The following is a 22,603-nucleotide window of genomic DNA, read 5'->3' on the forward strand; positions in this document are numbered from 1 at the left end:
AGTCCGGCCCTCCAACGGTCTGAGGGACAGTGAACTGGCCCCCTGTTTAAAAAGTTTGAGGACCCCTGTCCTAGATTGTAGGAGCCAGAGACAGGAGGTGGTTCAGAGTATGGGCGCTGGATTGGTTGATGTGCATATGCAAGTCATTTGCTATCTCTAACAATTTTTAATTGGCTGGCCCTGGAAAGGACAGTCTCTCCTTGGTCAGTGAGGCCCCTAATGCCAGAGCATCCAGAATACAGAAATTACAGAAATAAAGTTAATAAACATCTCACCCCACCCTTTGCCAAGTTAACATTGCCTTCAGCTATCAGCTCCATGTCGCTTTTCAGAGAAGCCTTTACTAACTTTTTACTGTAGGTCAAATCACCCATGCGAGCATGCATAGCCCTATGGTAACCTAAGTCCATTTATTTGTAGTATGTTTTGATTAATGACACGCGTTTCCAATAGACTCTACACGAGGCCTAGAACTTGTCTGTTTTTCCTTGTCATTTTATTGCCAATGCTTGGTGTGGTCCTGGCACATGATGTGACTGTGTAGGCCATTGTAAGGTTGAAGCAAAGCCAGGGTGTGGGATTGTCACCCTGCAGGGTAAGAAGGTCAGCAGGATCCAGGCCATGGAAGGCTATGGACTGATACTGAGTTTAGACTTTTAACCATAAGCAAATGGGAATCGATTAATGGGTTTTAAACAGGTGATCCATGTGACCATTTTTTGGTAAAAATTGAGGGTTGATAGTTTGATACTGGAGGCAGGACAAGGAGTGATGATTTTGCTTGAAGCTTACAAAGCCTGTGTGCCCCAGGAGGAGGAATGTCTACGGTGTCTTCATCACCTCAGTGAGGGTGGTTTCTTTTTCCCCTCAACCTCCCACTTTATACGGTTTAACTACTGAAGTGCTAAGTATGCACGCAAAGGGAATGAAAACCTTTGACATGTATAGAAAGTGCTGGAGATTTGGGGAAATCATGTTTTTGAGCAGAAGAGAGGAGAATAAAAAGGTAAAGATAGGGAGCAGACTTGTGATTGATGATTCTCTTGCACATGAACATGTGTCAGTTTGGTTCTTGTGCTGTTTATTTAGCCACTGACACTTGTCCATTTAGCCTTCTTAGTTCTCTACCAATGTGCAGTGCTGTATTAGATTGGATTTGAGCATTATATAAAATTATACTCTTTGGAAATAAAAACATTTCAGGACTGTGGAAACAAGCATTAAATAATTACCTTCAAATGCAACAGCAGAAAAGAAGAACCATTTTTTTAAAAAAATTGGATTGTTTATTTGGTGTTGAGTTGTATGAGTTCTTTATATATTTTGGATATTAGCCCCTTGTTGGAGCTGTTGTTTGCAAATATCATCTCCCATTTGGTTGGTTGTCTTTTGTTGTTGTTGTGGGTTTCCTTTGCTGTACAGAAGCTTTTAGTTTTATGTAGTTTCATTCATTTATTTTTACCTTTACTTCCTTTGCCTTTGGGGTCAAATTCATAAAATATTCTCCAAGACCAAGGCCCATAAGATTGTTACCTGTGTTTTCTTCTATGTAACTTGTTGTTTCAGATCTTATATTTTGGTCTTTGATCCATTTTGAATTAATTTTTGAACATGGGGACAAACTGTAGTCTAGTTTCATTTTTTTGCATGTGGCTTTCCAATTTTCCCAGCACCATTTATTAAGAGGCTTTCATTTCTCCATTGTGTATTTTTGGCTCCTGTGTCAAAAACTATTTGCTTATATACATGTGGTTTTATTTCTGAGTTCTCAATTATGTTCCATTAGTCTGTGTGTCTGTTTTTCTGCCAATACCATGCTGTTTTGATTATTGTTGCTCTGTAGTATAATGTGAAGGCAGGCGGTGTGATACCTCCAGCTTCATTCTTTTTCTCAGGATTGCTTTGGCTATTGGGGTCTTTTGTGGTTCTATTCACATCTAATGATTTTCGTTTTATTCTTTTTAAGTGACATTGAGATTTTGATGGGGATTATATTAAATCTGTATATTCCTTGGGTAATATGGCCATTTTAATGGTGTTAATTCTTCCAATCCATGAACACAACATATCTTTCAATTTTATCGTGTCTTTTTCAGTCTCTTTTAATAATGCTTTATAATTTTCAGTATATATGACCTTCACATCCTTTGTTAACTTTATTCCTAGGTATTTTATTCTTTTGGTTGCAATTGCAAAAGGAATTGCTTTTTGTTTTGTTTTTTCATTTCTTTTTCTGAAGTTTCCTTGTTAGTTTATAGGAAAGTAGTAGATTTTTGTACATTGATTTTGGATCCTGCAACTTTACTCTACTTGCTTATTGTTTCTAATAGTATTTTTGTGGAGTTTTTAGGCTTTTCTATATAAAGAACCATGTCATCTGCAAAAAGTGACACTTTTACTTCTTCCTTCCCAATTTGGATGCCTTTTATTTCTTTCTCTTGACTGACTGCTCTGGCTAGGACTTCCAGAATTATGTTGAATAAGAGTGGTGAGACTGGGCCTCCTTGTTTTGTTCCTAATTTTAGAGGAAGAGCTTTCAGTTTTTTTAATCGATTTTTATATCCCCAATTAAGTTAAATCAGTTCTCTGGCTCTCCAGAGTTTTGAATCGGCCTGCTTTTAAGTGCAGGCATCTAATGGGAAGAAACCCAGCTTCTCTATATAAAGATGCTTAAGAAAGGATATTTGGTTGCTAATACACACTCCCGTCTCAAACTCTCGGTTGCATGCACCCTTTTTTTGGAACCAGTGGGAAAACCCTGTTCCTGAGCTGTGTGTGTTCTCCGCTCTTACTTTGCAGAGCTTGGCTGTTTCTGCCTCTGCAGTGCTCTCTCTCCGTGTGGTGCTGCCAGGCGCTGCCTCAGGACCTTGAGCCGTGTCTTGGCTATGCGCCTGGGGACCTGAAGGGCACTGATACCGAACCCACCCACCACCCATCACATTCCAGAGTAATTTACTGGGATGCTGAAATCATATGCAGGGTCCGCAGCAGTTAAACTTGCTTCATAGATATACTGACCAGTAATAACTTCTTCATCCAGAGAAGATGGTACTCAAGTTTGCTACAGAAGCTCTATATACAGGGGATACGCCTACTTTCCCCTCAGAATAGAATTTACCAATCCCAAAAAATAAGATTTGGAGAATGAGTTTAAACATTACTTGAAAGAAATGGTGCTGGAGTAAAAATTGTCAGTATTCCTTTGATAAAATCTGCTGAACGAGAAGCCAGGATGTTTTTATTGAATAGCTGGGAGCAGGCAGTTGGATATTTGAGATGCAGTGGATTTTGGTGGTCATCTGAGGTAACCTTTATTGTAAAGAAGCATTTATTCCTTTTCAGTTGTGTTGGCAAACAGCTATTAAGCACTGGTCTCTTATGGCTGATTCCTGACATCGAGCTTGACTCCTATTAGGAATATAATTAAAGTGTCATCTCCCACCAAAAGATACAGAATCCAAAGTAAAAAAAAAAAAAAATTAGGTAGCCGCAGTGATGATGCAGCTGTTACTTGGAGAGTTGTTTTTACAATATCTTTATTATGCATTTTATCATTTAGAGTAGCATTGTCTAATAGAAGAGTGATGGGAGCCACATACGTAATTTTAAATTTTCTAGCAGCTGAGTTAAAAAATGTAAAAAGAAACAGGTGAAATTAATTATGATGACATCTTTAACTCACTATATCCAGAATAATATTATTTCAACATATAACCAATATAAAGATTATTAATGAGATATTTTATATTCTATTTTTCTTACTTCCTGCATTCGGTTTATGTTTAACACAGCACATCTCAAATCAGAGTAGCCACATTTTAAGTGCTCAGTAGCCACATGTGGCCAGTGGCTACTGTGTTGGGCAGCACAGATTTAGAACATATTCCTTCAAGTATTAAAGAAACAAATACATTAAAATAGAATAAAATATTTTAGAAAGAGTTCTTAATACTTTTAGACAACTGGAAAAGTGGAAAAGTATGTTGAAAATTACTAAATAGGTCAGTGTAGTAAAATAGCTATCTGATCTACACTAATAAAAGACAAAGATGCTAATTGACCATACCTTCACTACGCCCAAGCCACGCCCACCAGCCAATCAGAGTGACTATATGCAAATCAACCCAACCAAGATGGCGGCCGGCAGCCATGGAGCTGGAGCAAGCAGGAGGCTTGGTTGCCCTGGCGATGGAGGAACACAAGCTTCCCGCCTGCTCTGGCCCGCTGTGGCCTCCACAAAGGCAACAAAGTTTCAATTATAGAAGCTAAATAAATCCCAGATACCTGCTTCCAGCTAGCCTCCACTGGGAGCTTGGGTGGCTGGAGGCTGTGGCCAGCCTGCAAACAGCCATCAGCCCCTTACTCAGGATGGCCACACCCTCATGGGGTGAGGGTCCCTGCTGGGGGGCTTGGCCAGCCTGCAAACAGCCATCAGCCCCTCACCCAGGATGGTCACACCCTCATGGGGTGAGGGCTACCCTGAAGGGGCTGTGGCCAGCCTGCAAACAGCCATCAGCCCCTCACCCAAGATGGCCAGGGACCTCAGCAGGACCCTCCACCCTGAAGAAGGTGTGGCCAGCCTGAAAACGGCCCTCAGCCCCTCACCCAGGCTGACCAAGCACTGCAGCGGGGACCCCTACCCTGAAGGGGCTGTGGCCAGTCTGAAAACAGCCCTCAGCCCCTCACCCAGGCTGGCCAGGCACCCAAGCGGGACCCCCACCCTGATCCGGGACACCCTTCAGGGCAAACCAGCCGGCCCCCACCCATGCACCAGGCCTCTATCCTAGATAATAAAAGGGTAATATGCAAACTGACCCTAACAGCAGAGAGACTGGGAATCACAGGTCACTATGACACACACTGACCACCAGGGGGCAGACGCTCAATGCAGGAGCTGCCCCCTGCTGGTTAGTGTGCTCCCACAGGGGGAGCTCTGCTCAGCCACAAGCCAGGCTGATGGCTGCCAGTACAGTGGTGGTGGTGGGAGCCTCTCCTGCCTCCTTAGCAGCACTAAGGATGTCCGACTGCTGCTAGGCCTGCTCCCTGCTGGCAAGTGGACATCCCCCGAGGGCTCCTGGGCTGCCAGAGGGATGTCTGATTGCCAGCTTAGGCCCAGTTCCCCGGGGAGTGGGCCTAAGCCAGCAGGTGGTCATTCCCCGAGGGGTCCCAGACTGAGAGAGGGCACAGGCCGGGTTGAGGGGCCCTCCCGAGTGCACAAATTTTTGTGCACTGAGCCTCTAGTGTATTAATAGTCTGCATTTCTTAACTTATTGGAAAATATTGATCACATGTTAATAATCACAAGTTAAAAATTAGGGCAAACTAGGACACAGTTTGCTTTGTAATGGGTAAGTTTTCTATCAACAAGCCTGTGTGCCCACTCTGATTCCTGCAGTTACAAGACAAAGCTTCCCACGGAGCCAGGCCTCTCTGGAGCATGATCTGAGAGCCCTGGTTATGAGTTTGAGAACTTATAGGGACAAGTAAAATCCCCCCAAAATGAAGCATTGCTACAGAAACTCTTTGAAAAGGAGGGAACGATTACCATTGGTTGTCTGAGGCTAATAAAAAAAAACAAAGAACTACTATAAATCATCCATCTTAGGAGGATTCAATATAGAATTATTTATAGTGGGAATCTTTTCTGTGAGAGTTCTTAATTTCTTGAGACCTTACATGTAAATATCTGTGTTTTAATTTCATTAAGTCAGGGCGGATTATTTTTACTCGAAGATGTAATTTGAAGTTTTGGAAAAAGAGAAGAGTTCGTCTATTTTCACATAGTTTGTGTCCTACTCACGACTCCCATTTTACCTGCCCTCACATCATCTTTAGTGGAAAAACTTATCACCTGAGAGCTGTAAAATATGGTAAAGGTAGGAAAATTGTCTTCATTGGTAAATGTTTCTAAAACGTTGGAAAGTATCTTAGTGAAACCAGAAACCCCTTTCAATCCCTTTGTTAAGATGTCTTTAAATATATAGATTTTAAGAGGGGCAAATTGAGGAGAAAAGGTGAATTCTAAAATAGCAGTTCTCTGCTCAGAGCCTTATAATTGAGGTTTGGGGTGCTTGTTTTTTTGTGTGTTTTTTTTTAATTCTCAGTGGAGTGCAGTCCCATTTGTCCCACTCCTATCATGCAAACCTCAATCTGAATTTCTTGCCTGCTCTTTCTTGGATTGATTTCTAAGATATTTTCCCCCCTTTTTTTTGGCACCCAGGAATTAAATATCTTTAATTACTTGGATCTGTACAGACTTGCTGACCTCTTTAACCTCACTTTGTTGGAGAAGGCAGTGATCGATTTCTTAGTGAAGCATCTCTCTGAACTCCTGAAGAGCCGCCCGGAAGACGTTCTAACGCTTCCTTATTGTCTGCTTCAGGAGGTCCTGAAGAGCGACCGCCTGACCTCCCTGAGTGAAGAGCAGATCTGGCAGGTAAGGGTGCTCTGCATGGGGCTCTTTGGGTGTGGAGAGGGCACGAAATGATTAAAAGTTAAAGGATTGTCCTGGCCGGTGTGCTCAATGGTTAGAGCATTGGCCCACGGACCTAAGGGTCGTGGGTTCGATTCCTGGTCAAGGGCATGCGCCTGGGTTGCAGGTTTGATCCCTGGCCCCACTCGTGGCTCATGTGGGAGCTACCAATCGATGTGTCTCTCTCACTTCAATGTTCCTCTCTTTCTCTCTCTTCCTCTCTCTCTACCTCTCTTTCTTCTCTCCCTCACCGTTCCCTCCTCCCTTCAACTCTAAAATCAATGGGAAAAATATCCTTGGGTGAGGATTAACAACAACAAAAAAAGTTAAAGGATTGAGGGACAATAAGAAATATTTTGTTTGGTTTGGTCCTCATTGGACTCGAAGGCTCAGAAGTCACGCTCCTTGATGGACAAGGAACTGAAGAACCAGCCCGTGAAGCTTGGAGGCCTTAGCCAGCTCAGCTTCACTTAGGGGTTCTCAGGAGAGATTTTTCGGGACCTCCCTGTGACTTCCCAAATCCCCAAGTCAAAGGCTTGTGTGTTTTTTCTCCTGATAAAAATATTTTCTTAAATTGCATAAGAGAAGAATGGATTGTCAAGTGGTACTTATGCAGTTTCGAGACCAATAGAATCAGAATAAGCCTGGGCTTGCCTATAACCAATTCAGAAACATTTCTTTGTTGCAGCAGAGAGCAACTGAGACCTTAAGTGAAATGAAGCTCTTCTTGCACTGTAGTGGAAAAATCTCCCTCCTCAGTTCAGGCTTCATTCATTGCTAGTTTCCTGAGCCCTGCCTTTTTGCCTGACATGGCATTCTTTTTGAATATCCTTTGTCTCGGGGACAGGAGGATGTGTTGTGTTTTCAAGTTGATTATTCAATTTAAATCCTTCTCTGCCCATCCCCAGTGGCTATCCTTGAGCAATCCGCTTGGTGTCTGGGAAACCGTCAGAGCCCATCTTCCCCCTGCCTCTAAAGACTGTCTGTCTCACTCTCTGAAACGCGGGCTAGCCATCTTGTTACTTGTAGGGCAGCATACCTTCAAAATGTCATGATCATGTGAAAAATATTTATATGCAGACTATTTTGGGGAAAATATGAAGTCTTCCATTAGCTGATAAGGCAGTGAATTAACAAATAGCCAAAGCAGAGTGAGAGGTGGCTGTTAATTAAATCCAGTATCTGACTCTGCAGATTAATACTTTTTCTGATGTCTTTCTCCTTATTTCTTCCTTTGCATTACTTTAATCAGCAACTTCTTTCTTCATTGTTGCTTCCATCAGTGATGGTAATAAGAGCTGTGGTGTACTGAGGGCCTTCCAGACCTGGGTTCTTTTCAAACTTTTGACTTATCATCACAACAGGCCTGAAGGATGGCTGTTATCACCCCATCTAACAGATGAGCAAAATGAGGCTTTGGTGCCTTGCTCAGGGTTACAGAGCAGAGCAAGCCTTTAAGTCCAAGTCTGCTAACACCTGCCCTCATTTCTGCAGTGTTCCACATTGCCTTGAAAAACAAAATATCAGGACACAGGAATAAGCTGTAGATTTTTTTTCTGCTTCTTAGGTATTTCTCATAATGTTTATTCAGGCAGAGGTCAAAAGTGTTTGGGGAAGATGAGTTTTAGGTATAAATTTTAATTATCTGTTGTTCTCCCTGATAACACAAATCATCAGAATTTTGGGGGCAATTCAAAGTGGGAAATTGCTACAATTTTTTCTTTCCTTTCCCAGAGGGAAAAAGAAAGACTTGGAATGAATTCTGCATTTAATTATTTCTAACTGAATTGAGATCTGAGCCAACCATCCTTGTGGCTTCTGCCTCTTGTGGTGGCATGGTTGAAGGCACTGCCAGAGATAGACATGGCAATATGCACAAGTCTAGTCTGAGTGTCCAAAAATTCCATACTGTCCACTTATGAGTTACCACAATTGCCTCTCTAAAGGTTACTAATATTATAATGTCAAATTTTAAAAACGGCTTTTGGCTGCAGGCAACATTTTTTTATACCTGGTCCTCAAGAAAGAATTAAAAGACTCACATAAATATGGTCAATTTAGGCATTCAGCAGGCAATAAGAAACTGTTTTGCTTTATCTTAGTATATAAGTAATTCCCTCATACTCAACCCAATAGAGAAAAATCAAATCAGACCAGCTATATTGCCTCAAGTATAGTTAAGTTCATCATTTTTTGCTGAGGTTATACTAGTAATGCAATATACCATGGAAGAATCTAATATTCAGCCCAGGGTGAAGATTGGGTATGCCAGAGGATTAGTGTCAGGGTGCTTTATAGAAGTGAAACTTGATGGACAGGCTGGAGACAGATCTACAGAATCTCATTAAATTGCTGAATTGTTCATTACGGAGTGTTCTCACTGTAATAAAGTGCTCATTGACTTTGACAAATCCCCATCCCATGTCTTAGAGAAGAACTGTGAGGCTAACGGTGTTGGGGAGGAGAAAAGAAATTGGCACAAAGTCAGACAGGTAATATAAAAGTGGATGGAGGGTAGTGCACTTTGATTAATGTGTGCAACTGGTAACTTATGGGAGAGCCCGGTAAACACTCCCCTACCCCCCTTCCCCCTCTCCCCACACACATGTTTATACATGTGGCTCTTCCACAATCTACTGACAATATGATCTGGGACATTCCCTTTATTTTGGTGAAAGGTCTAAATTTCATTCACTAGACTGCAAGCAGTCTGTCTCTGAAGACGTGTCATAAGGACCTTCAATTTATCCTCACTGAACAAACTCTTTTTCATTTTTTTCTGCTGTCCCTTATTCAGTCCCTTTCCTGATAAAATGTGCTGCAGGCCGTAATAGCCATTCTGTGGATCTGGAAACCTGCGAAATCCCCCAAGATTATGTCTTATATCTGTTCTTTTATTTCTATCTGACCTTTTCAAACTTTATCTTAAGTCTCTTCTCTCACAGAAGGTTTCTTCATCCCCCATAGACAATTTTTTTCCTCCCTTCCATCACCTGCAACTATTTGTCCTGTTAGTTAACTTCACTTTGTATTCACAGGTAATGTAGATACTGCACCCTATACACAGGTATATGGTGTATAAGGACACAGAAGTCCCCTCAAAAAAATTCTGTATAAAAATTCAATTCAGTTCAGCTCAACAATTTGGTTTTACAGTTTCAAGGCCAGCAATTTCTCAGGTTCCAGATGGAAGACACAATTGATTATGGGGCTCAAGAAAGGGTAGAAAGTCCCCAGTGGGGACTGACCTGTGCCACATTCATGACCTGGCGAGTCTCCACCATTTTTATTTTGCTTTGGGGTTTAGACCTAACCTAGGGCTTTGTTTCAGTAGGACCCTGTTACATTTCTTCATATAGATTCAACATATAGCTTCAGACTATTGAGCCAGGATCCTGCTATAAAGTTTGGAGTGAAATAGTGAAACGATCCCCTACCACTCCCACACATCGGGTCTGTTTCCATTTGCATAGGAAGCCCTGGCTAATCTCGGTTTTCTTCTGAGGAAAGTGGGATCTCTGCCTTTCCTACCTCAGATCCTCTCTCAGCAGAATGAGGGGGAGATTGCTTTCCATGGGAGGACAGTGTATAGAAAAGCCTGAATACAAGTGCTTGTGTTTGCTAGCACAGGAAAAAGGCGTGGCTCTATCCTTCAGGACTTTTTGAGCTGCTACCCAATGGCCCAAACCACACTGCAGTGGAAGGCACGGTACAGGTTTGCTAACTCCATTTCCCTCTCTCAGGCCTCACCCCATCTGGGAGGGATCCTTATGATTTCAAATCATTGGTTCAACTCCCTGGATTATTATTTTTTTCTCTGAAGTAGCAAAACAAGAACCATCTTTTTAAATGGATAAAGATATTGTGTGGAAATAAAAATAAGTATTTCATGAGTGTCTATTATGCGCTATGCACAGTATTAGAAGCCAGATCCTGGATAAAAAGCTTTATAAAGATGTTTAATTATTGGCTTAGAGAGATTTGGTTTCCTCTCTGAATGTAGAGAAGTTGTAGTTTCCTTTAATTATGAATTTATTAACTGTTTTTTTACTCTTAGTGAAAAGGACTTATTATTTATCAGAACCATGTATCAATGTTTTTCTTCCTTTTAATCTTGCATTGAGGGTACCTCCTTGTATTTTGAGCCTAACTTTGCCTGGATTTAATGGACCAAACATTTCAGTGGTCACATCACTGACATCAAACATGATCAGACCTTAGCAGGGAGAGTCGCTTTATCTTAGTCATATCCCATTTTAGTACGGCAAGGCAAGAGGACCAAGTCACCTGGTTTGGGATTGGGGCTGATCCTGTGTACATTGGTCTTTGAGTCTACATCCCCAGAGGCAGAGGCTGTGCCTATTGTATTTGCATTGAATGCTGCCATGTTTTACCCTTGCACTCTATAAATAATAAATAAAGACAATAATGTAGAGTTTTCACATTAAAATATATTGAATTCTATTGAATGGCTAATAAGACAGCCCATTATTCCTACAAAAGGTTGGATTTATTCTAGGAACATTGGTATACAAAATGATTTTGGCCTTTTAAAACTGCATCTTTTCTTGTATTTTTGTTGGAAATTTGCGTCCATAAGTCATACTGTTAATAACACATTTATTGTGTATCTGTAGAGATGTAAGTCATATGTTGTGTAGAGAAGTTAACAATCACAAAAGTAGTGTTTTTTTATGAGTCCTTCCTGGGCTTTTATCTATACCACAAGATGACTCATATCACAGCTTGTTTTAATCATGGTCCTCAAAAGAAGTTCCAGAAGGTGAACCTAAACAAAAAGCTACTATTTCATAACAGATGGAAAATAGAGGACACTAGTATTGTACTCAGTTTTTATATTTTATTCTTAGATGATAAATTGACCCAAATACACCTCTGGCAAGAGAGAAGTCAGGACTTCAAACAGTACTATATGTCCAACAATACCATCATATTAAATATAATACTTTATATTTGAATATCACATCACAGTTTTGAGAATGCTTCTGCATTTATCATTGCTTTGCTCTCCTATGGTACAAATGGGGAAACTGAGGTAAACAAATTTAAAAATCAAATTTTCTAATTTGGAGGCTGTTACCATTTTGGTCCACAGCTTCTGAATTCATGATAGAAACTCAAAAATACCTGGGAGTGATGGGCACAGAGGTAAATCAAATTAATCCTGTGACAGTAAAAGAAATTAGGAAGGGCTTGACCATTCCTGTTCTTGGGTGTTGTGCCCACAGATTAAAAGAGTAATGAATGGCCTACTCTGCCTGCCTCTGTGTCTTTGTCATGTGGCTAATTCTAATTGTGCTTTGTGACATGAGCTTCATTCATTCTTTCACTCATGTCAGACGGTTTTTGAGTACCCACCCTGCCCAGTCACTGCTACGTGATGGGTCTGGGCAGGCCGTCATGGAAAGGACTGACGTGGTCCTGCTCTCACAGATTTTGGAGGCTGATGTGGAGCTTTCCATTGCTACTCTTTCTCAGCAGGCCCGATTCCTGGCCAGTGGGGACTGACCTGTGCCAAACAGTTTAATGATTTCAGTGCTAACTTCGGGCATGTTGAGACAGTACTGATACATCGGAAAAGAAAATGCTTTTGTTTGGGCATTTCAACACCGGCCACTACTTTATTCATTGTTAACTCTTGTTCATTGTATGTGCCTTAAACAGCTTTGCAAACCATTGTCAGTCCATGTGGTGCAGCTCAAGCCTCAAAGAAATCAGACTGTGGGTGATCATTTAATAAAAAACTTCCCAGTAGTGTTCTCATTTTAAACACTTGGACCTTGGTTACTAGACATGGAATAAAATACTATGGCCTGAGAACACGTATCCCCAAACAAAATTGTCATCTTTCATCAAATTCCTGCTCTTCCTCAATTCAATGTCATATGTGCATGCCATTGTTGTTGTTTTTTTGTTTGTTTTTCAGATAGGCACTTTCTGAGCATCTTCATGATGTCTCCTTTTTTTAATTTATTATTCCTTAAACTAATTAATCATGTGCCATTTCTCGATTTTCTTCCTGGACGTTCTGGTAGCTCCTCCCAGCTACATACAATATTTTCTACAAATGTGATGAGGACATCTCCACTTCCTTTTTACTAGTCACTAATGGAGAGAATAAACAGAGGCTTCTTCACATCCCAAAGAGTGCTGTGCTGGAGGATGTGTTATCCTCTGAGGGCCCCCAGCTGGACGCTGAGCAACACTGCTATTTCAGGGCTTGGTGCTTGAGTGTATATTTAGTCATCCATCCTCATCTCTGTGCAGCTAATTCCTCTGTGAGGACTCATCCCCAAGGAGCTTGACTGTGGCCTTGCAGTTGTTTGCCTGGGCTGTGTGCCTGTGTGAGACACATGACACATTCATTTCCGAGGGACTGTGCTCCAGCTAATCCTCAGCTCTCAGTGCCAGAGCTGTACGTTGTCAAGTAGCTGTGAGGGACAGTGATTATCCGAAATTACAGGAGACCTGACTTGTATTCATGGGCTGCCATTCCCATGAATTGTGTTTTTTCTTCTTTTTTTTTTTAAATGAGCACAACAGCATAACAAGGTGATTTATGAGATATGACGTATTTATGTTCCCTGCTTCTAATTTTCATTGTGATTCATGTTGTTTCCAGACTGATATGTTGTTATTGCTGCTGTGAGAAGGAAAAAGATGACTGGAGAATATTACTTATGCATTGGTGGCCTGCAGTAATATTGCTGCTACCTGGATTATCAGGGATTTAAAAAGAAAACTCAACTATGAGCTATACATGAGGTAGAAACCCCAAGGCTAGGCAAAGAAGTTAATCAATAATAATAACAAAAATGCCCTGGGAGGGTGGCTTAGTTGACTGGAGCATCATCGTGTACACCAAAAGGGGTTCGATTCCCAGTCAAGGCACATACCTAGGTTTAGGGTTTGATCCCTGGTCAGGGTGTATATGGAAGGCATAACCAACTAATGTATCTCTCTCTCTCTCTCTGTGTCTGTCTGTCTCCCCATTTCCACCCCTTCCCCTCTCTTTAAAATCAATAAAAACCTCTCTTTAAAATCAATAAAAACATATCTTTGGGTGAGGACTAAAAAGAAAATATCCTCCCCATTAAAAAAATAATAACATTATATTTTTAAAGCACTTTAACACATAATTTCATTTGAGTCTCTCATCAGCCTTTAAGGTTGATAAGTGTTATCCTTTAAGGTTGATAAGTGTTATCCAAATGTTAACAAGCGAGGAAACTGAAGCTCACAGAGGTTAAATGATTAACTCACTTCACAGTGTAAGTTTTAATGTAGGTCTCACTCTATTCTTTTGAAATACACCAAGTCTCTAAGAAAACAGAACCTCAAAGTACCAGATACATCTTGTCATAAGTCAGAGGTTACACTAATCTATAGTGAGTGAATCAACAGTATACATTTCTTAATAAATTACCTAGTTCTGTTTTCACCTGTTGTGCAGCTTTGTGGGAAATTGCAGAAATTATTCCAATAAAAGTAGTACAAGAAAGTGTGCTGAGGGTTTTCTTTATCAGAGCCAAGGAAATTGGCATTTTAGCTCTTTTGTTGAGGAAGAATGGATAGAGAATTCTGACCGAGGCAGAGAACAGCTCTTCATTCCTTTAAGGTACAAGATGATGAAGTATAAAGCAGGAAGAAAGGCCCATAAGGAGGATCACTTTAAAATCCGATCAAGAGATTTAAATCAGTGTGAAAGAGAACCTGGAGTGCCATTATTTTTTGCTGCACTGTGTAGACCGTGTGGTGAAAGTCTGCAGATGTTGTTAGAGATTGGATGGGATGAATGGAAATGATTAATCATTATATATTCATTTTACAACCAGTATATTGAAAATTTAGAAAGTTATGCAGCAGAAATCAGTAGTCATGTGATGGCCTAGTTTGGGGTTTATGAGACAGGGAATGTTGACGTAAGAAATATCCAAACCTCTAGAGAATTTTTGTAAGAGTTTATGTGAGCCAAACTGATGACAATGCCAAGAAGCAAGATCTGAAATGCTCCAGAGAATGACAGTTTTTCAGTTTCTTTTATACAATTGGATTAAGGAGGGAACATACGGAAGATTACATGAAGGTGGGAGAAAGCAAGGCACAGGATAGTTAACAAGCTTATGGTCTCCCTTGAGGGTGGTTACACCTCTGAGGGGCCTGAAAAAGGTGCACAAAAACAACGGTAACCTGGGTGCACAAAAACAACAGGCAGGACTTGCTTAAGGTGAGCATAAACCTTTTATAGGCCTGGATGTGGTTACCCACCATGACCTGCCCAGTTAGGAATTTGTGATGAGATCACCCTGTGAGGTTGCTTTTGTTCACTGAATTTGTACAAACCCCTTTTTTTATCCTCAGGAGAAAAATATATTAATTTATTGAAATTGTTAGTCTCTTTCCAATAGAAATGAGCCTGTGGCCCATATCCTGCATCACCAGATTATTTCTATGGGAACCTATGAGGCCAGGTGAGTGCCCAGTGACCATGTGTTCATGCAAGTTGGCCATGGCAGACCACAGTAATTTCTTGTTCTGGGCATTCTAAGGAAGGGATCTAAACTTAGCTATGGAGTGGCCTAGAGTCTCTGGAATTAATTATATTCCAAAGAGACATCTGGAGAAGCCTTAACATTTATTGTTGAATACTGACACCCTTACACCCTGCTTCTCCCACCCTTGTCTCCAGAACTTTTGCTACAAGCAAAAATAAAGAACATCTCGACTTGACACACCTGGAAGAGAGAGGTGGCCATTCTAAGATAGTAAACAGGGGCAGCATTCATAAATAAAGGTATTTCACGGGTTTCTTTTATGCCCACAATACAGAGCAATGTGTTCTCGGTGGTGAGGTTCTACTCTTTAGTCTGACACCTTCTCACTATTTGGGGTGGCACATTGGAGGAATGAAAACAGATTTCAATTGGTAGTCAACATACCCAGGGAGAAAAATATCTTCGGAAAAAAATCCTCAATGGGTTGTAGAGATAGATATCACAGATTTTTTTTACATTATTCCCCTGTCTATAAGAAGTGTTATAAGTCAGTTTCCATAAATGGCACAGATCTTATGCTGCAAGAACAGAAGCTAAAAAGAGCCCTGCCAGCTGGAGGCTAAATGCACACATCTTTTTTTCTTCTTCTTCCAACACCATTTATTCCCCCTGTACCCTCTTCCACCTCCACCCACTTGCACAGATCTATTTAGTGTGTGTTCTTGTTGGAGAGAAATGCTCACCTAACCTCCTCTGGCCACACAAGGAAATCAGTAATTGAAGGAGTGATGGACGGTGCGCTAAAGTTTAAATGTTTTAGGAGGACCTATCTTCTTAACACTTTAAAACAAGTGAGCAAAATATAATTAATTTTGATTAATTCGTTTGCTTTAATATAGCTTTTAATTTGTAATTCTATGTGAATTACAATGTAATTTAGCATTAATTATACTAAATTGACTATAAGCCAGCCAATCACAATAAGAAATTACTCATAGCTGAAAGTAAGACTGAAACTCTCCATCAGAAAAGACTGTGCTTAGTTAAGAGGCAAATATTTAGACATCTCTCATGTTGGCTATGAGAATGGCATTGAACCTGCTGAGGACTATAAACCATTTCTTATTCTGCCCACTGTTGGGAATAAATATAGGGTGTCCCCCCAAAAAGTATACATACATTTTGAGTAGTTATAAAGACAGTGTTTATTAAAATACATTTCATTTTCAAAATTGAGCTATCAGCTGTTAAAGTGTGTATACATTTGGGGGGGACACCCTGTATATATACTCACTCTTTGAAGTTCAATATAAAGGGTAAATAATAAAGCACACTAAGAGGTGACTTATCAGACTTGCCAGGTCCTCCAAAGAATCTTGTTCTTCTCATCTCGTATAAGATTTGGGCCATGTAGAGGTCCGTGTAGTGCTTTAGAATGGTTAATTCCACACCTCTTGGATTCTAGGGGTTAGAATAGGCACTTACCTAGGTTGGCCTGTTGTTCCTCCCCATGCTGTGAACCAGCTAGGAAATCCTGTTTTAAATCCCATGTGCTGTCAGTATCCCGAAGCCAGTCCTATGCGACCAGTACATAAACTGCCTTCTGGAAAGAAGCAGGCTGTGCCTTGAAAAGCCGATACCAGGAGGTGATGGCACCTGTGTCATTGGTAGAGCTTGCCGGAGGTGCCTGTGCGCATGCAGGAAGGCAAGTGCCGGCTGAGGATCATGGACACTTGGGAAAGTGGCAGAAGGCAGGGGTGGGTTTGGAAAATACTTGTGTTTGAAGCATTTGCCAGACATCTTTCTTTGAGGATTGTCTCCTAAAAAACAATCGAAATGAAACTTTGTGATCCTGCAGAATGTCATGTGACAGAGTTAGCATATCCTGCTTGAAGTATATTTATATGTAGTTTAAACTATGGGCATTTTGTACATTCTGGGTACATTGGTTCAGCAATGAAGTAATAAATTTTGTATAGAAAAAAACAGCTATTTTTTTTACTTTGTTAATTATGCATCTCTATCTCATCATTCCAACATACAATCCAGCAAATAAAATGGCTAAAGTTTTATGTAAGCATTTTGAGTAGAGAGGTTAAAACTGCCCTGAACCATGAGCCAACAGCCACCCCATGCCTTATGTCTTGCACACATGCAGGTGAGGTTTACACCATACCCACACTTGCAAATACACACACATACATGTGCTTATTAATCTTTGCAGCTGACGGAATTTCCTTTGTTTGCGATACTGACCAACCACACTCATGATTGGCTGGTTGATCACAGGATTAAAGGAGAAAATAGAAGTTAGAAGTTTATTTTTGCAACCCCAAGTGTATATCCCATTCATCACTAAATTTTATAAGGATGTTCATGTTTGTAGTTTCTGGACAATAGCTGCTGTATGAATGCAGCTTGGTATTGTTTCCAATTTCTCCAAAACTCTTTATGATACATTTAGCCTGTCCTATTACAGATTTTTTATTTCTTTTCCCAAATATTCTTTCTGATATAACAGCATTAGAGTTGGTGGGTTCCAGCCCCTTTCTTACCCTTGTGGTTCCCCGTATGGCTTCATGGTCTTCACCCACAACAACCCCTTTTGATCCAAGCCCTCTGATGGATGAGTTCGTTTGAGCTGTTAATGTGGAGTTCTTCGAGAACAGCGAGGACGTGGGGCAGGGGAACTAGTGCTGAAATAAAAGGAGCAGCAGGGTTGAGAGAAAACAGTTACAGATACTGTATGTCTGCCCTGGGTTTTATCTTCTCGTCATTTAGAATGCCAGCGGAATAAATGGGTCTGTTAATCAAACAGCACTGAGAGGTTAGGTCATTGGAAGCTTTTTAGTCATTTTGTGCTTTTCAAGAGTGAATTTGTTAGAATTATGCTGAATACCCACTTAAAGCCTCAGCTGATAACCCTACCTGTGTTTTATAACTCGGCACTGTCAGAACTCATAATAAGTCAAACATTCTTTCAGTGGTGCTCATAAGGGAGGGAAAAAACCCCACACATTTAAGAGTAATTTCAGATTGTAAATGAAAAGGAGAGGCACGACTGTTCATTTGCACCAATCATGCCTTCCTTTCATCGGCTCTGATTAGGCCTGGTGCGGTTTCATCAGACCCCTCCATCACCGAGCTGTCACTCCAGCCGTCTGTTGATTGAAAACAATCAAGGCTCTGAAGGCACAATTATTCTGACCCTTTAACTAGAGGCTGCTGTGATAATGAAAGGTTGATTATGATAGTTTGTGCCTCTTTCAGTTTGCCAAGAAGGTTAATTTGGGCATCAGACGGATGTTTAATGGGCGCTTGCTGGCTACACTGAGGTAAATGAGAACGTGCAGTCTTGGATATTGCACGGATATAGTTTGGCTGTCAATCATTGTCATTTGGAGTTTGTGCCTCACACTCCGGAAATCACATTTTATTTTTTCCTTGGGATTTAATTTATTCTGTGCCCCGAGGAAGTTCTTTCACTCGGTGACCTTCACAGCAGCTTTCTCTGCCTTTTTTTTTTTCTTTTCGCTTTTTTTTTTCAAATGGAGCTCAAAGGCACAACACATCTAGAAGAGCATTTTTCTTTCATTTTCACTTAAAAATGGAAACTTTAAAAATCCATCCTTATCACTGCCTTCCAATAGAGCAAATGTTTCCATTCCGATTGTGCAGTGGGGAAGCAGAAACGCCGGGGTGCTCTGGCCAGTTTGCTCATGCAGCAGCTCACACTGTGGTTCTGCAGTTTCTCACACTAACCAGCAAGCGTAGTCAGTTCCAAGTGGGCACACACGGAAGCGAAGGCCTCATTCTCCTCACAGCTGATTTTTTGCATTTCTGGTTCCAGGTGCAGCAGAACTCCTTTTCCTCCTTCTTGGGCAGTATGGGCGGCGGTTGAGGCAGGGACACACATACGTGTCTGTGAAGTATGAAGGTTATTAAAAGTTGCAGATTTCAATTTGTATAAATCCAACACCTAATCTTGTTGCTATTTGAAGCACAGGGTAAATAAGACGAAGGCAACTAGCAATGCTAGTGTTTACAATATGCAGCTCATTACAATCCTCCTTTATGCATACCCTTAAAAAAAAAGAAAAATAGAGGAAAAGAAAAAATAAAGGAAAAACCTTTATTTCTGTCTCCAAGCTGTGCAGGGTGGTCTCACAGATTAGGCACCTGAGAGCTAGACTCATTGTTCTGCTTTTTCATGTGTGTTGTCTTCATTCTCTTTTCCCCCAGTGAACACTCAGCAGCATATTTCTATCTACCTTGGCCATTCTGTCTCACAGTCAATTATAAAGCAATTAAGTCTATAGATGTCAAAGTGACAGCATCGTAATGATTATAATTTTACATCAAGTTTTCTGTTTTCACATTATTTATTTTTTGCTTTAAAAAAATGCTACTTGTTTTTGAATGGTCAAGAGAGGCAGGAAGCGATCATTTAGTCTCACCTGAAGAGGCTCCAGAAATATATATATATATATATATATTCTCTCACCCAATTCTTCACCCCACCAGACCAAGAATGTTTATTTTTGTCTACTGCATGAACAGCATGGATAAAATAGCCCTCAGGAATACTTACTAAAATTATTGATTAGTTATGTCTTATTTTGTTTAAGTATTGGGAGTAAAAAGTAATTAGGAGAGAAATGTGTCAGTCAACTCGATCAGTATTGTTTTTTGGGTATTTAGAGAGTAGTGTGAATTTTCATTTTAATATTAACATGTCTTATATGTGACAATGAGTGATTTTATTTTATAGATTTAGTATGCTTGCAAATTAATGGTACTCAAGCAAGGACTGCTTTTTCTTAAAGGAAATATAACTATTATTTCAAATTGTTTTTTAGTATAAGTCTAGGTTCCTTCCTTCCCCCAATCTGTTCTACCCTTTATATCTAACTGTGGAAAACTAATGTCCAGAATGAAGGACTTTCTTACGTCCTCTCAAATCCTCCACCTCACACCCACCTCGGTGCTCTCACCTGATGCTCTCACCGAGGTTGTATCCCTCAGCAGTGATGCCCCCCTCAGAAGGTCCCACACTTCGCCTCCTGGCATGTGCTAGCCTTTCTGCTCCCAGGGCTGGAGCTGGTCAATGGGTCCAGTTTCTGTTTCCTTTTCATTACTCCCATCTGCCCTTTCAAAGTTCCCTTTGCTCTTCATACACATTGTTCCTTCTAAGCTTATAAAGATGTCTCAGATCTGTGATTTCTCCAGATTGCAGTCTCCTAATTCCCATTTATCTGACATTCAGCAAACACTTGTGGATCTCCTCCTGGGTGTCAGGCACTGGAGCTGAAATACGATCCGATCCTTCTCTCAATATAGCCATTGGAATGGCTACTGCCTACTCCTTCCTTCATCCATTGCAGCTTCCTCTTCCCTCATGAGTCTTCCAAGATTGTCAAGGCACTGGCTTCCCTGCCCTGGGCCCATCTGTCCACATCTCCATCTTTTCCTTACATCACTATTATAGATCTGCTCTTTAGGCCACTCCCCCTACCCCAAAACTGATGAATAATGGTGCTGAACAGTGTATCCTCTTTGACAAAAATATTACTTGTGTATTATAATCAAAAGCGTTGCAAGGTGCGAATAAAGGACTCATTGTTTCCCAGTTATTTACATGATGATGAAATTAAGTTAGAGAATGCAGTGTGAAATATTCTGTTCGTTTAACCATCATAGCCAGGCTGAAATTCACATAGTGACGAAGGTTGGCATCATGTTTATGTGTATTCTCTGCAACTTACTGCGGATATAAGCCCTGCTCCCCACCCCCAGCCCACCAGCTCCATCCCTTGGTAGCAGAGTCTGGCCCCTGACAATGTTTAGCCACGTGCTTCAGTTAGCAGGCTCCCCACTCCACGCTCTGCACTCCGAAGCTATAAATTAATGTTTAAAGTGGCCTTTGAGGATTCTTTTCTTTTTTATTTGGAGGCTGCCAACATCAAACCTTCAATGCAGCTTAGATACTTCCTGGACATCCAAATTAATCACTGTCCCCTTGTGTGAAGAGTTCGACTTTCTCTGTGTCTGTGGCCTTAGGCAGCTGCTTGAGCCCGTGAGGTCCTTTTGGTCACTAAAAGTTTAATTTCAGGAGGGAGTATGTGTGTGGCAAACCTGCTATTGGTTCATTATTATTGAATTAGTTCATAAAGAAATAGTCAAGAGCTTGATGCTCTCAGGATGCTTCAGGGCATGTTTACAAATTAAACAGCTTTTTAAAAAACCATAACATTTATAAATGTACCAGCAATATTTAAAAGACCTGTGAGGGAATTGGTAACATAGAAAGAGGGGTTTAGCATGTATCTGAAAATCTGCCTACAATAGGCTGAAACTTCCAAATTTGCAGGATTTTTCTTTCCCCAATTCCATATTCCATAAGTATATTTTACAGGAATACATTAAGACCATCGAGGTCAAGAGTAAGCTTTGAGTTTTATGAACTGAATTGAATGGCAAGTAAGAATATGTATTCTTATTAGAATCTTCTTTCTCATCAAGTAAGTTCCTGATACATAATAGACACTCATTAAAAAATTGAGAAATAAGTGAATGAAAAAACTAAAATAAAAGATTCATAGTCACTTTTTATTTGTCCTCCTAAATACCCGGAGTTTAAATGTAGCATGCCTCAGGGTGGTTACTGTGATTCCTCCAGTCCTATATGTTTGTCCCTGTCTGTGGGAAAGAGACACCGTTGGCTGCAAGGGCTCTTGCTTTCAGTGCCCTGCAGTATGCATTTAAAAAATATGAATAAAGATGATTATTAGGCAAATATTTTGTTCTTTCAATTCTTAATTAAAAATAATTTCAAACAAAAAGTTGCAGTAATAAAAAAGAGTACAGAGAAACCCATATAATTTTCAAATTACCTCATTTGCTTTATCATATGTCCTCTCTCTCTAGATATTTATTTATAGATACATAGATAGATAGATAGATAGATAGATAGATAGATAGATAGATAGATATAATGTGTGTGTATATATATATATATATAGTAGGAGCATATAGTATTGATATATATATATAGCAGCAGAGAGAGCGAAAGGGAGGGCACTTTTTTCTGAGCCATTTGAGAATAAGTTGTATACATCAAGTTTTGTTTTGTTTTTAGATCTCTTAAAAAAACCTCATAACTGCTCCTCTTCATGGACATCTGTAGTAAAACACGAAGGATTTATACAATCTGAAGAGAAACCAGAGTATTATCAGACACACATTTTATTCTGAAGATAAAAATAAGAACATTTGTCTGTCTCCCAACTTTATAAAGTTTTAAATGAACAATGAAAGAACATATGTTATTATCATATCTGCTAAGCTGAACATTCTTTTAAAAATCTGTCAGGTCGTTTTTTCTGATAGAACATGAACCCGGGGCCTCATCAGATTTGATTCTACTGAAATGTATTTCTTAGAGGAAAAACAGCCTAGGTGTCTGACATAAGTCTGTAGTCAGCTATAATGGTTAATGTGCAACCTCCCTTCAAAAATCTGTTTTACAAGCAGAATGTTGACACGATTTTAATTATAGCACTCAAGTGAGCACTGATATAATTTTTAATATTCCTCCATGGTAACGTTTCCATTG

At 40.3% G+C, this 22,603-nt stretch overlaps 1 protein-coding gene across 1 annotated transcript in view; it reads left to right on the plus strand.

Moving 5' to 3' along the window:
* KLHL32 (kelch like family member 32) overlaps window positions 1-22,603 on the plus strand; it is a 176,647-nt gene that overhangs the window by 115,882 nt on the left and 38,162 nt on the right. Inside the window, exon 6 of the mRNA XM_023759760.1 lies at window positions 6,221-6,436. Coding sequence (XP_023615528.1) covers window positions 6,221-6,436 — 216 coding nt within the window. The remainder of the gene's footprint in view (window positions 1-6,220; window positions 6,437-22,603) is intronic.

The sequence above is a fragment of the Myotis lucifugus genome, unplaced genomic scaffold, assembly GCF_000147115.1.
Source record: "Myotis lucifugus unplaced genomic scaffold, Myoluc2.0 scaffold_161, whole genome shotgun sequence".
Classification (NCBI taxonomy): domain Eukaryota; kingdom Metazoa; phylum Chordata; class Mammalia; order Chiroptera; family Vespertilionidae; genus Myotis; species Myotis lucifugus.